The sequence below is a fragment of the Cupressus sempervirens genome, chromosome 5 (assembly GCF_028749045.1).
Source record: "Cupressus sempervirens isolate cs-2001-9-10 chromosome 5, ASM2874904v1, whole genome shotgun sequence".
Taxonomy (NCBI): domain Eukaryota; kingdom Viridiplantae; phylum Streptophyta; class Pinopsida; order Cupressales; family Cupressaceae; genus Cupressus; species Cupressus sempervirens.
Genome location: NC_143122.1, coordinates 623,772,277 through 623,786,663, shown reverse-complemented (window position 1 = coordinate 623,786,663; position 14,387 = coordinate 623,772,277). Strand labels below are relative to the sequence as shown.

Genomic DNA, 14,387 nt, shown 5'->3' with positions numbered 1-14,387 from the left:
TAACATGTAGGCCCCAATATCACATAATGATAAAATATAACCTCTTAACACTTCTTCAAGAGCAAGATATGACCATCTGATCCGCAGAATTGACTCTCTTTCCACACCATTTGCCTACGAGAGTCTGGAATAGGCAAATCCATGATCAATGCCATGTCGAACTAAAGAGGGGACATTACAATCGTACGGCTTCATACCAACTAAGAACAAAGTATCGAAGGATGAAGCAAGGAGAATAAGGTGACCTTATGGTCATCACCATCCACCCTTGTTGTCAAGCGTACGACCAAGTTCACCATACGGACTCACCACTCACGTATGGATTTCCCCAGCATCGTAACTAAGTTACCAGAATATCTCCAGGACCTAGGAATTCCTAGTTCAATTCTCTCAAAAGTCTGGTCCTTGTCAGATTCTATCAAAAGTTTACCAAAGATACTTAATTTTGCTGGGAATTCTCTAAGAGGAACCTTGGAAGAATTTAGACGACTTTTGGGTGACTTTGGTTTCAAGCAGAAGAACCCGATAGAATTTCAAAGAATTTGGTCAAAAAACACCCATTTCTTTACTTTTTCAAAAAGTTTTCAATGCCAAATTAGACTCAGAATTAGACTCAAACCCATGATTAGACTCAAATTACTAATCATAACCTAATTTGAAATAAATGCTACTTGAGAAGAATTATGATGTATACAAGTGCCGGACATCTATTATGGAATGTATGTAATACATCATAATTCGTGCATAAAGGCTAACATGTATAGACTACTATGGATTGAACAAAATCTACACAAACCTTTACTGTGGTCAAATCAGGATCCAATGTCTGCTTTTTGGGCTTCATCCAATCTGATGCAAAGTTGTTTTCGTTGAATCATCCAGTATGATAATTAATGTGTGAAGCTTAAAATATAGCAACAATCACAATCTTGGCCTTAAACAAGCCTATAACATTACTTTTTGTGCTTCTAATTTGTAACAACAGAATGATGATAATTTGCTTAATTATTTTTTATGATATTTGATTGTGATGGCTGATTATTAATGTTGACATTATTGTTTTTGAACTGAAACATTAATATGGTGGTGTATTTTGCTTTGTTGCTCTAATATTAGCATATTGGTGTATAACTTATTTGTTGCTGCATCTAGATATATAAAAATATATATTATTGGTCAGACGATCCCAAAACGAATCTGAAGCCAACCCCCAAAAAAATTGAACGAATTTTGAACCCAAATTTGGAACCGGAATCTGTACCCAAATCAGGACCAGCAATTTAGCATTGTACGATCACTCTCATCACTGTATGATGCCCTCCACCGCACAAACCCCTCCATTACCTTATGACCCTCTCCATCATTGTACAAGGTTATCCCTTCACAAAGGAACTGTTGAGAGCCATCAAATATTGTTGTTTGGCTCATGTGAGTTATGTAAACAATAGTGCACAAGATCTTGCATACAGAGCTAATTGTCAATGACAAAGGTGACATTGTAGAAAGTGGTGATAGGAGTCCATCCTCATATGGGTGGTTCCTAAGGCTTCCAAAACATTACAAATTTACATTCAATTTATTGGGGACATTACATGGTAATTTAGAAAATACAATAATTATTCTTTATTGATCAATGCCAATTATTCAAAATTGGAATAGAAAAACCTTCTAAAATCGACTCCATTTTCCCTAATAATAAAGTACTCCAACATGGCAATGGTTGTGAAGGAATTCCAACCATTGGAAACTACCCAAAACAACTACAATCAAATGGTGAATCATAACTACACTCACAAACTAAAGATACAATATAACTAATGTAAATCATAACTTATATATGTTTTAGCTATCTACATCAGTCCCCCCAAACAAAAGTCTGATAGAAAATAGAGAAAAGCCTCATTATCAAGGGGATAGGTGAGCAGATGTCTCTAGTTGTGTAGATAGCAGATACTGAAGATGGAGTCAACTATTGAGAAATGGCAATAAACAACATGTAGACCTCCTCTATTCTTTGTTACAAATGATAAGCTATTGGGAGTTCCCTTTCCGAAGAAATTTTAAACAGTTGTAATAGTTTCATGAGTTAACTTTTTTCTTTCTCATTAACAGGTCTCAATTTAACAATTTCCTTGTATTTACCAACCATTTGTTTATCCTTATCTACAATTTCTTTTCTTTCTGAGAAAGTTCCATTTCCTTGTTTGTCATCTTAGGTTTTTAAAATCTGCAAGTTGTATCTATTCTGCAAGATGTGCTTGGAACCAAAGATTTGATAATCTAAGTTCTTGTGATTTTTAGGAAATATGCATTGACTCATCATTTTGTGTTTTGATATTATAATATGTTGTTTTGCTTTGTCACATAAGATAAAAATAGTGAAATTTTGGCTGAATAAAATACAAATGCCTCTACCATACAATCCACCAAAACAAGGGGCCGTTTGTATAATCCATTGTTGCTAAATTTCAAGCACCGCTGTGGTACGCGACTCATGAAATATGGAATTTACTATTTAGCAAATTCTTAAACACACTCACCCTCAACAAAGCATTTAATCCTCTAAACCTCCTATAGAACTAAGGGAAAGTGAATACTATTCAACCTTAATGCAATATCAACAACCTCACTAATGATGTGTGCAAGCGTTTGTATCCCTTGATCCAAATGTTTGCTTGTTTCTATTTGGTAAGGCTGTCCTTGCAAAGAATTTGGATGCCTGCCTCATTTTGGCTTTAACTAGCATGCATTGAAGGCTTTAATATTGAGATTTCTAAACATGGGAATACAAATGCTTGGTGGAAATTCTAAATGGTAAAAGCAATGGTCATTATGAAACCATACATTACCTAGTAGATTTTTTACTTTTCTACCATAGTAAGCTACCATACTTATTAGCTATGGCTCATGTTCCTAAACATTAAAATAAAGGACTTCTATCGGTTTGTCTTCTTAAGCGGCCATTAGCGCATCTCTAAGAAGATATTTAAGATCGTATTGTTTTTTCCTGAGTTCCTTGTTGTTTGAAGGATAGTTGACAGAGTTTTGGGTTGAATTTTTTATGTTACAATGATCTAGGAGTCAATACATAAAAAACAGTATTGAAGTATAAGAAAAGTCCTATTACACGTATGTTGGGATCATAGTTGATAAGTAGGAGGCTGAATGCTTCACCTCTGTGAGCATCACCTAGATGAAATAAATGTCAAGTGTTCCTACTTATAAGAGATGGACCCTTGCAAACTGAGTTTGAATTGAAAGCCACATAATTGAATCTTGATAGAAATATCACAAGATCATAGTTTGCAAACTCTATGAATATTTTCTGAGTTGTCAAGCACTCTATTTTTTTTTCTTGGGCAAGATCTTACAAGGTTTGCTTGACATTTTTGACATAGGAAAAATGCTAGTAAAATTGTCGAGTAAACCACTGATTAAAATGTGTTTTTCACACATTTTTGCCATATAGCCATCATCTCTTAAAAATTTATTTAACAAATTTTGTAATTGGAGTTTTCCCAAAAAAAAACCTTTAACAAATTTCAGTCTTAAGTACTCTCTAAGTTTCCAAGTTTTTGCCGAGTTTTTGTCAAATAAAATTATTTGGGCTTGCCAAGAACTCTGCCAGTCTGAGTCTACAAACTACACTACAGTCATGATGTTTGAAATTGGTTTTGAAACTTTATGAGTTACGATGCAAACTCTAGTTTTGGACGATCTTATCAGTTTTCAGACTTAGTCAAAATTATTTGGGCTTGCCAAGAACTCTGCAAGTCTGAGTCTACAAACTACACTACAGTCATGATGTTTGAATTGGTTTTGAAACTTTATGAGTTACAATGCAAACTCTAGTTTTGGACGATCTTATCAGTTTTCAGACTTAGTCAAATTTTAATGATCAAAATTTTCCATTATTATGGTATCAGACCTGAACCAGCATAATATCAAGCATTGATTGGTGGAAATAGTAGTGCTTCATAATATATCAATCCTGCAATATTCATACAAGACCTGTGGCAACTGTACTAGCCACCAAATTCTGTTTCCAGTTCAGTGTTTGATCATCCTACCCATCCAAGCAAGGTATAATATTGTTATTCCATGTTGGTGTTGGGCTTATGTAATTGTTTTAATCCTAGGAAACTGATTTTCTCAGTATTGTTTGTATCAGCTTTGTAAACCTTATCAGAATTTATAATAGTAGAGAAATCATTGGTTGCATCTTTATGTTGAACTTTTGTAAGAAAAATAAAAAGCAGGGGTGGTTATTACAAAAAATGAAGTGCAATATCTAAATTGTATGACATGAAAAGCTACACGGAAAAAATAATGAAAAAAGGCACAAAGAGGTCAGCTTGAACAAACTATTGCTTTAGCATGTTTATATGTTGTAAAAAGTATAATGGAATAAATGAAATTAGCACATTTGCACATGATCAAAGATAGTGACGTGGCTACTAGATCTGCAATGCGGCTTTATCTCTATCCAAAGAGACAAAGGCATAGGTTGATGAGCTCACCCGTGCATATGAATCAAATAAGAACCCTTGGAAAGCACTCAATTAACACTTCAAGAGGTAGAAGAACAACTTGCTACAGTTAAAAAACTCAAGGAACAAGAGAATTAAGAGGGCTAAATAAATTAAACAAGCTCATTAAAGGTTTGTCATATGTTTGAGCTATGAAAGTTCATTGTTATCAGAAAAATCATTAAAAATCAAACTTGTTTAAAACAGGGCACAATCCAAGAGAATCTCTTCAAGGTGACAATTTTTGGCTTGCCATAAGAACTAAGAAACAAGCTCTTAAGTATGATTTCATCTATAAATGAAACAAGAGTCACTTTTTCCTTGACTCAACTATAGATCAAGGCATTTTCTCTATTTCATGTGATAAGGAAATATTTATAATATATTTCCTCATCCATTGTTAAAGGGTTCCTTGTGTTATTTACTGATCAAGTCATAGACATAATAAATTCTAACGTCAAGTAAAGGCCTATTCCAAAAAGTACATTATGAACCCAATTCTAAAGTCATTTGATTGATTGAGCTATGGATAAAACAAATTCTCACATTAACTAAAGGCCCATTCCAAAAGCTTCCCTACTCGTTAATTCTAAAGTTAATTTTTAATATGACAATATGGCTTGCTAACACCTGCCTCTCTCTTCTGATTATGAATTTTTTGAAATTGTATAAATCACTCTAGCTTTATATATTTTAAAATGTAAAAATCATTACAAAACCAAAATAAGTATTCTCTCACTTCATTTTCATGATAATATCTCAACCATCATTGCATTATCTGCTTCAAAAGACAACTCCACATTTGATGTCCGTGCATTGTGTGCCCATTTTTCACAAAATAGATGGAAGCTTCCACAGTGAATAGTTTAGTCTATGAGAGCTTCTCACTACATAGAAGTTACAAGAAAAACAAACTACTCTGCAAGTCTATATTGAGAAAGGGGCTTACATGATAAGGACATACAAAACAAGATTTTCTCCCACTGTCCGATGCAACAAGAGCAGCATGGTGACGACAAACATTGTGGAAAGCATGTAAATCACCATTCCCCTCCCGGCAAACCACAAACTGCACATTCCCCAAACTGCTTGTTCCAAATGTTAGTTTGCATGGATATTGAGATGCCATTGCATATAGATACAAACTGTTTCAGAAACTAGAATTTTATTGCTAAAAATATTCAGATACTACTCTCACTATTCCAAAGAAACTAATCATATTAAGACAGGTTGTAAAGATTTCACCAGAAGAGCATTCTGTAAAGTACTTTGCTATATATTAGACGAGCCTCAAGTAACAGTAAAAGTTCACAAATAAAACATAGCTCCCGTGGTTTTGAGAAAAAACTAAATAGCCATGAAGTTAAAAAACTGCATTTTGGAGTTCAATAATTTTGTTTGCAAAGGGCTTAAAATGCATTTGTATAGAAAAACATTGAGTCAATAACCAATCACTGACCCATAGTAGTAGTTTTCACATAATAAAAGCTAACCAATCACTAACCCATAGGTAGTAGTTTTCACATAATAATGATCCAAGAGAAACTTGACTTAGCCTGACCAAATTTATACCCACAAGTAATTTTGACTAAGGATTTCAATCAATTTGAGGTCAACAATATTTAGGTGTGATAATTCAACATTGGTCATGCTAAAGTAGTTTAGAATCTTTAGATCATTTACTTCCTTTGGTCAAATATATATGATAGCCAGTAACCAAATACACTTTTAGGTAAGTACAAGGTTCAGCCAACAAGTTAATGATTAGCTCACCTTAGAAGTAAATCAACATTGTAGTAATAAATAATCAACCATCAATCTAACATGGGATATTTGTGGTTGAAATATCCCACCCTGATCTAGAAATGCAATTTCTGAATTTTATGTTATTTTTTTACTTGTCTGAATTTTTTTGTGTTTTTCCTGATTTTCTGTTTTTTTTCCTCTTTATTTTTTTGATTTGATGCTTTCGAAATAAAAATGTAATGCTGGAAATAAACTATGAATTGCAATTTAACTAATTGATTTTAAAACAAAATTTCACAGTTAAGCCCTTGCATGCCAGAATAAAATCAATTAAATATAAACATACCTAAAATTCACAGCTTTCCCATTAATTTCAGCTCACTTGACTCCAATTCTCCATCTTCAAACTCATTGATATCATGTTTTCATTTTGCACGAGTTAGTCTTCATTTCCACCTTCGTTACATAGGGGCAAAATTCAAGTATATGAGAGGAAAATAGATTCCTCTTGGGGTGGTGGATTTCGCCACTTGTGGAGAAATTTTGCTCTTCCCTTTGTTTTTCCTTAAACTCAAAATTTCATTAAACTTGCCCATTTACTTATCCTTTTTCTTGTTGATTATCACTATAATGTCCCTTGTTCTCTAATCCCGGAAACTAAGGATTGGATTGGACAATATTTCACCTACTATCTTAACTAGATGTTTATCAAGCACGTAATGGAAGATAGTTATGAATTCTTATAATGCTTTTCTATTAACAGCCGTGTAGGAGTTTATAAGGATGTAATGTAAGATAAGTTTATTTATGACTTATAAATGCATTTGTATTACAAACGGTAAATAATTATGAGGTTGGACCATAATGTAGTTCACAGTCCTATGCTGTAACTGATATAACAATATCACTATGTAAAGATGGTGGCTGTGTGTACAGGTATTTCTTGCAATCTCTCAATATAATAGTGAGCTATAACCTCTGCGATCTCTTGGTAAGAGACTTGATTCTTGTAACGTTGAAAGTGTTATATTTGTAGTCTTCAAGAATATGCAATGACTAACAATGCTGTGGCTTCTAGTGTATGATTGCTATTTCTGATTATTACTGGTTTATTCTTGCAATAATGTTGTGTCTGATACTGCAATGCATTTCCTTCAAATGGTGCCGTTTCTGATTGGGCAATGCATACTTTGTAACCTGTGTTGCCCATGCAGCTGCTGCTTGATAGGAGTAGTTCCAACAAAAATATAATAAGAAGTTTTTGATTTCAATGTTGTGTAATTCCCCCACTAGACTGAATTTGATTATAATTTTATACCTTGCCGATTGTAATGTCCCCACTAACTAGGACAAAAATACCTACAAAATCAATGTTAGAAATTATACAATAATACATCAAATTTCACTATTCTACCCTCTATCCTAACCCAACCTTAAAGGCATCTCCACATCAGGATCAATAACCCTTCAAAGGACCTCTAGGTCCTGAATGATATATCATCAATTCTAGTACCATCATCAGTTATTTCTCCATCTTCTATGAAGTGCTCCCTCTAAGGTCCTTTCTGGAAGAGATATCCTCTATCCAGAGCCCTTATTGCATATGCATATGTTACCTTCAACAGAATATTCCAACCTTAAAGAACCATATTAAGATTACTCTATACCCTAAAAGGGACTCTCTTGATCTTAAACCATTGACCATTAAGTCATGTGTGTTATCCATTTAGAATTCTACCTTTACATATACTTATGTATATATGTATATCTATGAATTATCTGTAAGCATAATTCACTAATATAAATGAATTCATAAATATAATTAAACAAATATGATTCATAAACATACCTTTATTACCTTCCTTTGCTTGGTCCATGTGGCTCTATCTTTGGTTGGCCCTTCAATGAATTCTTCCTACTAGATTATCTCAACTCAATATTTGCTTTTTAAAATTCTTCCTTTGCTTTTTCTGAGGAAAAGATAAAATATATATTTTTGTTTCTTTTTTATCAACAGTCGCAATCTTTCATAATAACAAACATTTGAAAAGTCACAACACTTCATAGTTATAATCCTTTCAAAAAGTTGCAATACTTCATAATTAAAATTCTTTGGAAAAGTCTCAATACTTTATAATTACAGCATTTTTGAAGAGTCGCAACTATTCATAAGTATGACCCTTTTGAAGGTTCACATCCTTTCAATATTATAAATACCTATTCAAAAAGTCACTTCCTTATTTTATTCATATTACTTTCCTCTTCCATTTTCTTTTTGGTAGATGAAAAACCATAAAGTGGTAGGACCAATAATAAATAAGGGGGAATCCCATGTCAAGCACTAAAATGGAAAACAATAAAATATGAAATCATTAAGGATCATAAGTAATAGATTTATTCACATTTGATTCTCCCATATGATGCTAAAAGTGGGGAGTTTAATAAAGTAAGGGAATAAGTATAAAGCCAAATATAACTCATAAAACAATGGACAATATAAAGGTATACTTTATTCTTATTTCTTTATTCATTTATAAAGAGATATTATGATTATAAAATACATGTGATATAACATATATATTATTTTAAAATGGTTAATGCTTATATAATACCATGTTCACAATTAGTATAAGACCAATTTTTGTTAATATCATAATCTTCTACTATTATTACTAATAATTGCCAACCAAGGGACTAGTTTAAGATATATTTATAATTGAATTAATATTGGAAATTGAGATACTTTCTAAAGTGATTATATATTCAAGAATTTTTTTCTAATAATATTATTATGAATATTATAAAAAAAAAAAATTGGCATTTCTCGATTGCGATTGGAAGGATACAATGTTACCAAAGAGGGGCTTGTATAAATCCAATCTAGTGGATCTTTTCCCAATAGAAGGTAGAGGTCAGCGTCCCATAAATGTTTGTGAAACGGGCTTGGACTTGTAAACTTTGAGGGAACTCATATATAGGGTCTAGGCAATTTGGATAACATATATATCCTCCGATCCTATATCCAAATAATCACATCATTTGATAACTAAAATTCCTATTATGAATATTACAATTCATTTAAGACATCAATCATGATAGACCCAGAAGGGGGTTATTACACTGATCAAGGGAATTGTTTGCAATTTATAGGACATGTCTTATGTCTCTACAAGTACATCTCTTCATTAAAATTAATAATTTATATTATCAATTTCCTTAGTCCCATCCATTTAAACTAATATTAGTTATGTAAGTCAATATTAATTATCGTCATAATATATCTCTAACATTAGAAAATCGTACATATCAACTTTATCTTATTTTTTCTTATCTATTCTCCCTATGTTTCAATTGTATGCCTTGATCAATCCAAGCACTAACATTGCTTTACTCTATCGCAGGAATTAATGGTAAAGAATATGGTGATACTATAATCAAATATGGTTTTCTATTGCCGTTGATTATTTTGTGTTCTCCATTAAACGGTCGGTGCTTGATGTGTAATATTTATTTATGATTCCTCTATCTCTCCTTTTTCTATACTCCATTGGATTGTATGCCTCTCATGTGTTTTAATGTCATCACCACTATTAGGCAGTATAACCAGTGAATGGTATTGACACTTTTAAAGTTTATCGATGTGATAACTAGAAGTATCTCCCTGGATAATCTCCACAACTCTTCTACTAATAATCTTTGACCCTTCTTTAATGCAGAAAATGTATATAGCTTTCACATATGGTCATTCATTTCATAATCTATGTAAATGTGGTATCTCAATACATATTAGTACATATCAGGAATACTGAATATATTGGAGATATAGATATTTTCTGCGTTACTTATCCTATAGACATTTAAGTTACATATCTCTAGGGATACATTATTTATTATTAACCCATCTATCATGGGGTCAAATTGTTATTTAATTACATTTTAATATTTGTTATTTATTAATTGTCAATATTTACTTTTGTAAATATAGATTATATAATATTATAATTAACATTTATATTTTAATTTCAATATTATTAATCATTAACTTATTTTATAGTTATTATTCTCTTAATCACATTTGATCATTTAATTATTATTCATTTAATTATTATTCATTAAATTATTTTCTCAGGGTGGGGATATTACAATTGCACAAATTTGGGGACCTCAGGTCATGTCTTCATGCCATAAATGCAAAGCAGAAACCAAGGGTTAGAGAGAAATTTTGAATTCCTCTCCTCAACTCAATCTCCACCTCAGTAAACTCAGCCCAAGTCTTAATTTCTCATTCCTAGGATCTGATTTCATCCATTTTGCGTATTGATCAAGTCTAAGGGCCTCACATTTGCATTCTCTTCATTTCTTCTAGGGGCGGACTTTGAGCTTTGGAGAGGAATTTGGATTCCTCTAAGGCTGGCAGATTCCACCAAACCTAGAGGAATCACCTGTTACCTATTGTTTCAGCTTGTTAGCTCAACTTTCTTTTGGATTCTCCATCTTATTCTTTATTCATCATCCATTATGCGAATTAGGGGTCTTAGGGCATGCTTTTGCCTCCTTTTCTCCAAGGTAGAAATAGAGACATTGAGAGAAATTTGGATTCCTCTAGAGTTGGCAGAATCCACCATGTTTAGAGGGATTTTCCTCTTGGACATACATTTTCCTCACTTTGACGTGAATCTGATTTCCAATTTTCACTGCTGCTTTGACCTTAAACAATGCCTTTTTGCTCACTTAATTGACCTTAACTACTTGTCTATATGCAAATTTAAGGGGGAGGAGATGGATTCAAGCAACCAAAGGATGGTAGAAATTGGGCATGTGTGAGGATTATGAATTCCTCTAGGGCAGGCAGATTCAGCCATGCCTAGAGGAATTTCCTCTTAATACAACTTCATCTCAAAAAATGACATTTCAGCACTCTTCACTTTTTCTCGACAATTCACACTAGGAAATCGCTTTAGCATGGAGCGGATTTTTAAGGTTTAGAGGGATTTTCCTTTGTGGCAAGCAGCTTGCCATGTCCAAAGGAATTTTCCTTTTTGCAAACTTTTGTCTACACTTAGTCATTTTCTTAGCTCAAAGGGTAGGAGGATTAATATAAAATATAACATTTTAAGTATATATTACATTTCTAATACTTTAAGTTATATTTTATATAAATTATATCAAGATGTTTGAGATAGGTTTCAACTTCATAATAGTTAGAATAAAGATTTTAGATTTTGAGAGTTTTCAAAAATTCCCAAACTTAACCAAATTTCAAGATTTAATACATCTTCAGCAGTATTACCTCACATAAATATTACTAACTTTCTGAGGTCAAATTGAAGCTAGAACAAGGATTTTCAAAAGGTTCTAACTTATCACAAATCACTTCATTTCAACTCCACCTCCCTAGTTATCTTAGCCCAGCTCTCCCTCACATCCCTGATAGACTTGACTTCCCAGCATGCCAAATTTGCTCAAACTCACTCTCCGTCTTGGAGACTTGAAAACTGCTACCAACTAAAACCACCACTGCTACTACTAAAGAAAAAATAGGAGATCCCCATTTGCTACGGTGCAATGGTGTGAAAACAGCACAAGAAGAAGGTATTAATGATGAATATCTCACAACAACTCATTAATCAATATCTTGCAAGAGTATTCAAATATTGATTCTCATTCAAAACTTTAGATTAGCCACCCAAAATAAGCTCAGACATCATTTGACTGGTCACTTGAATAGTTCAAACATCAGACCAAGTTTTGGAGTGTGCTCATGTTCTTCTTCAATAAGTGTTGAAAATGATAGCTTCGAACAGATGTATGATTGATAATAATCAATACTATGATATATTATATGCATGTATATATATCAATACACATTGTGTATATTGATATATATACATACATATTTAATTGCTTGAAATAGTATAATATAATAATTGTATTGATCTAATTGTTTGAAACTAATTATCAATCATAAACCAGATCGAAATATCATACAATTAGTTCCAAGTATAATATCGATCTGCATGTCTGTTTGACATCTAAACATTGCAGATTATTATTGATTGTATTCCAAATATAATTCTTATCTAAATATGATCGATGGTGCTGAGAATCTAATCAGATCAAGTCTGATATTATTACTTATACAGATCGTTGATTATGGTATCAACCATACACATTTGTTATTGCTAATTATTGTGTAAACACCCAATAGTTATTGGGCTTTGTTTGAGTAATGAACCAGCACCATTTAGAGACATGTCTATTCGTTAGCATGTCCCTTCTAATTTGAATTTGCTCATATAGATATCAGATCCGATCGGACCTAGAAGAACACCCAAATAAATTAGTGAAAGCCTCATGGAGTACGATCAGTCTATGGTAAATACATTCTGATTTGTAAATACAATAATCAGAACGCATTTGTATTGTTTCAGTATCTATTCAATATTTCAGAAATGTTATTCTCATTCTGATTATAGCCTGCAAAAGAGAAACATCAAACAATAAGCATATTACTCAAGAATCAAGAAATTGAAAAGATATGCACAGTCTAAATGTGCAATAGATCTAATCACTTTAACATGGTATCAAAGCCTTGCTAAGGAAGATCCAATTAGATTTGAGAATTCAGATTACTCAAAATATATATTCTCTCTTGAAAGAATAATTATATTCCATTCTTCATAATGTCAAGTGTAATCAGATTTGAGGATGGTCTTGAAGGAGCAACCAACTTTGTATCATGGAAGCTTAGAGTTGTAATGATATTGAGAGAAAATGAACTAGATTCATTTGTGAAAGAAAACACATCAGAGCCAGAGAATGATCCTGAGAAAACTCAATGGATCAAGAACAATGAAAGGTTACGAAAATAATTGTTGATGCAGTTAGGGATCATATAGTTCCTATTTTCTCAAAATGTGATACTGCACATCAAATGTTCAAATCTCTTGAAAATATATATTAAGTAAAACCTAGTAGAATCCTTGCACTGAAAATACAACTTGACCATGTGAAAATGAATAAGGGAGAATCTGTCACTATATACTTATGAGAATCACTGAAATGAGAGATCAACTTTTAACTGTTGGAAATCAGGATTACAGTAAAGCGTTAACATTAATAGCTCTAGGTGGCCTCCAAACATCATGGGAATCATTTATTCAAGGAATAAGTGTACGGTCAAAACTCCGTAAATTTGATGGATTGAAAACAGATTGCTTACAAGAAGAATCCAAACTGATGACCATAGGAAACAACCGAAATTCCATAAATGAGGATATATGTGTATTAAACGCTAACTCTCATAAGAAGGGAAAGAAGGAGAATTTCAAAAGAAAGAAAAATACATATGGAAAAGGACCTTCCAAGAAGAGGAAGGGCATATCTCAAATACAATGTTTTAGATGAGATCAATATGGACATTATGCAATCAAGTGCTGTGATAGAACAAAACAACAAGCTTCTTTTGCCAAAGTTGGAAAAGCTATCATAGATCATGATTTAGAGAAACTTGTTTTCTATTCAGCCCTATCAAACCAAGTTCAAATAAACTAAACACCTTGGTGATTGATGGTAGATCCTCGTGATATTAAAAGATTGAGAGAACATTTGGATACTATGGTAGAAGAATCTGATGAAGTAACTATTGGGGATGATTTAGACTATCCAATAAAGGGGATTGGAACTTTGACCATCAATCTGAAACCAGGCATATCACTTCAACTCATTGGAGTACTATTTGTACCTGTTAAAATAAGAAACCTTGTCTTCATTCCTGCACCTAAAGACGAAGGGTATAGATTATCCTTTATGGATGGAAAAGTTCTAGCATGAATAAAGAACTCCACCATAAAGAAAGCACATACTATACGAATAAGACAAGGATGTCTTTACAAACTTTGCACTTATTTAAATCAAGCCCTAATCTATGAGACTTCTAACTCAAATGAAACCTAGCACAAAAGACTAGGGCATTTACAAATGTGAATCTGTATGTAGCGCCTCTTGGGTCCTACGCCATCATTATTGATATAAATTGGCTTAGTGAACATAAGGCTAAGGTGGACTATCTTGCCAAGACAGTAGAATGCCTAGATGACTAGGGAAACCCTG

General features: G+C 32.7%; 1 protein-coding gene across 3 annotated transcripts in view; it reads right to left on the bottom strand.

Moving 5' to 3' along the window:
- LOC149557441 (choline monooxygenase, putative (CMO-like)) overlaps positions 1-14,387 on the bottom strand; it is a 168,659-nt gene that overhangs the window by 44,562 nt on the left and 109,710 nt on the right. For all 3 annotated transcript variants that reach the window (XM_089832089.1, XM_089832087.1, XM_089832088.1), the window contains exon 3: positions 5,479-5,614. In XM_089832089.1, the coding sequence (XP_089688215.1) occupies positions 5,479-5,614 (136 nt within the window). The remainder of the gene's footprint in view (positions 1-5,478; positions 5,615-14,387) is intronic.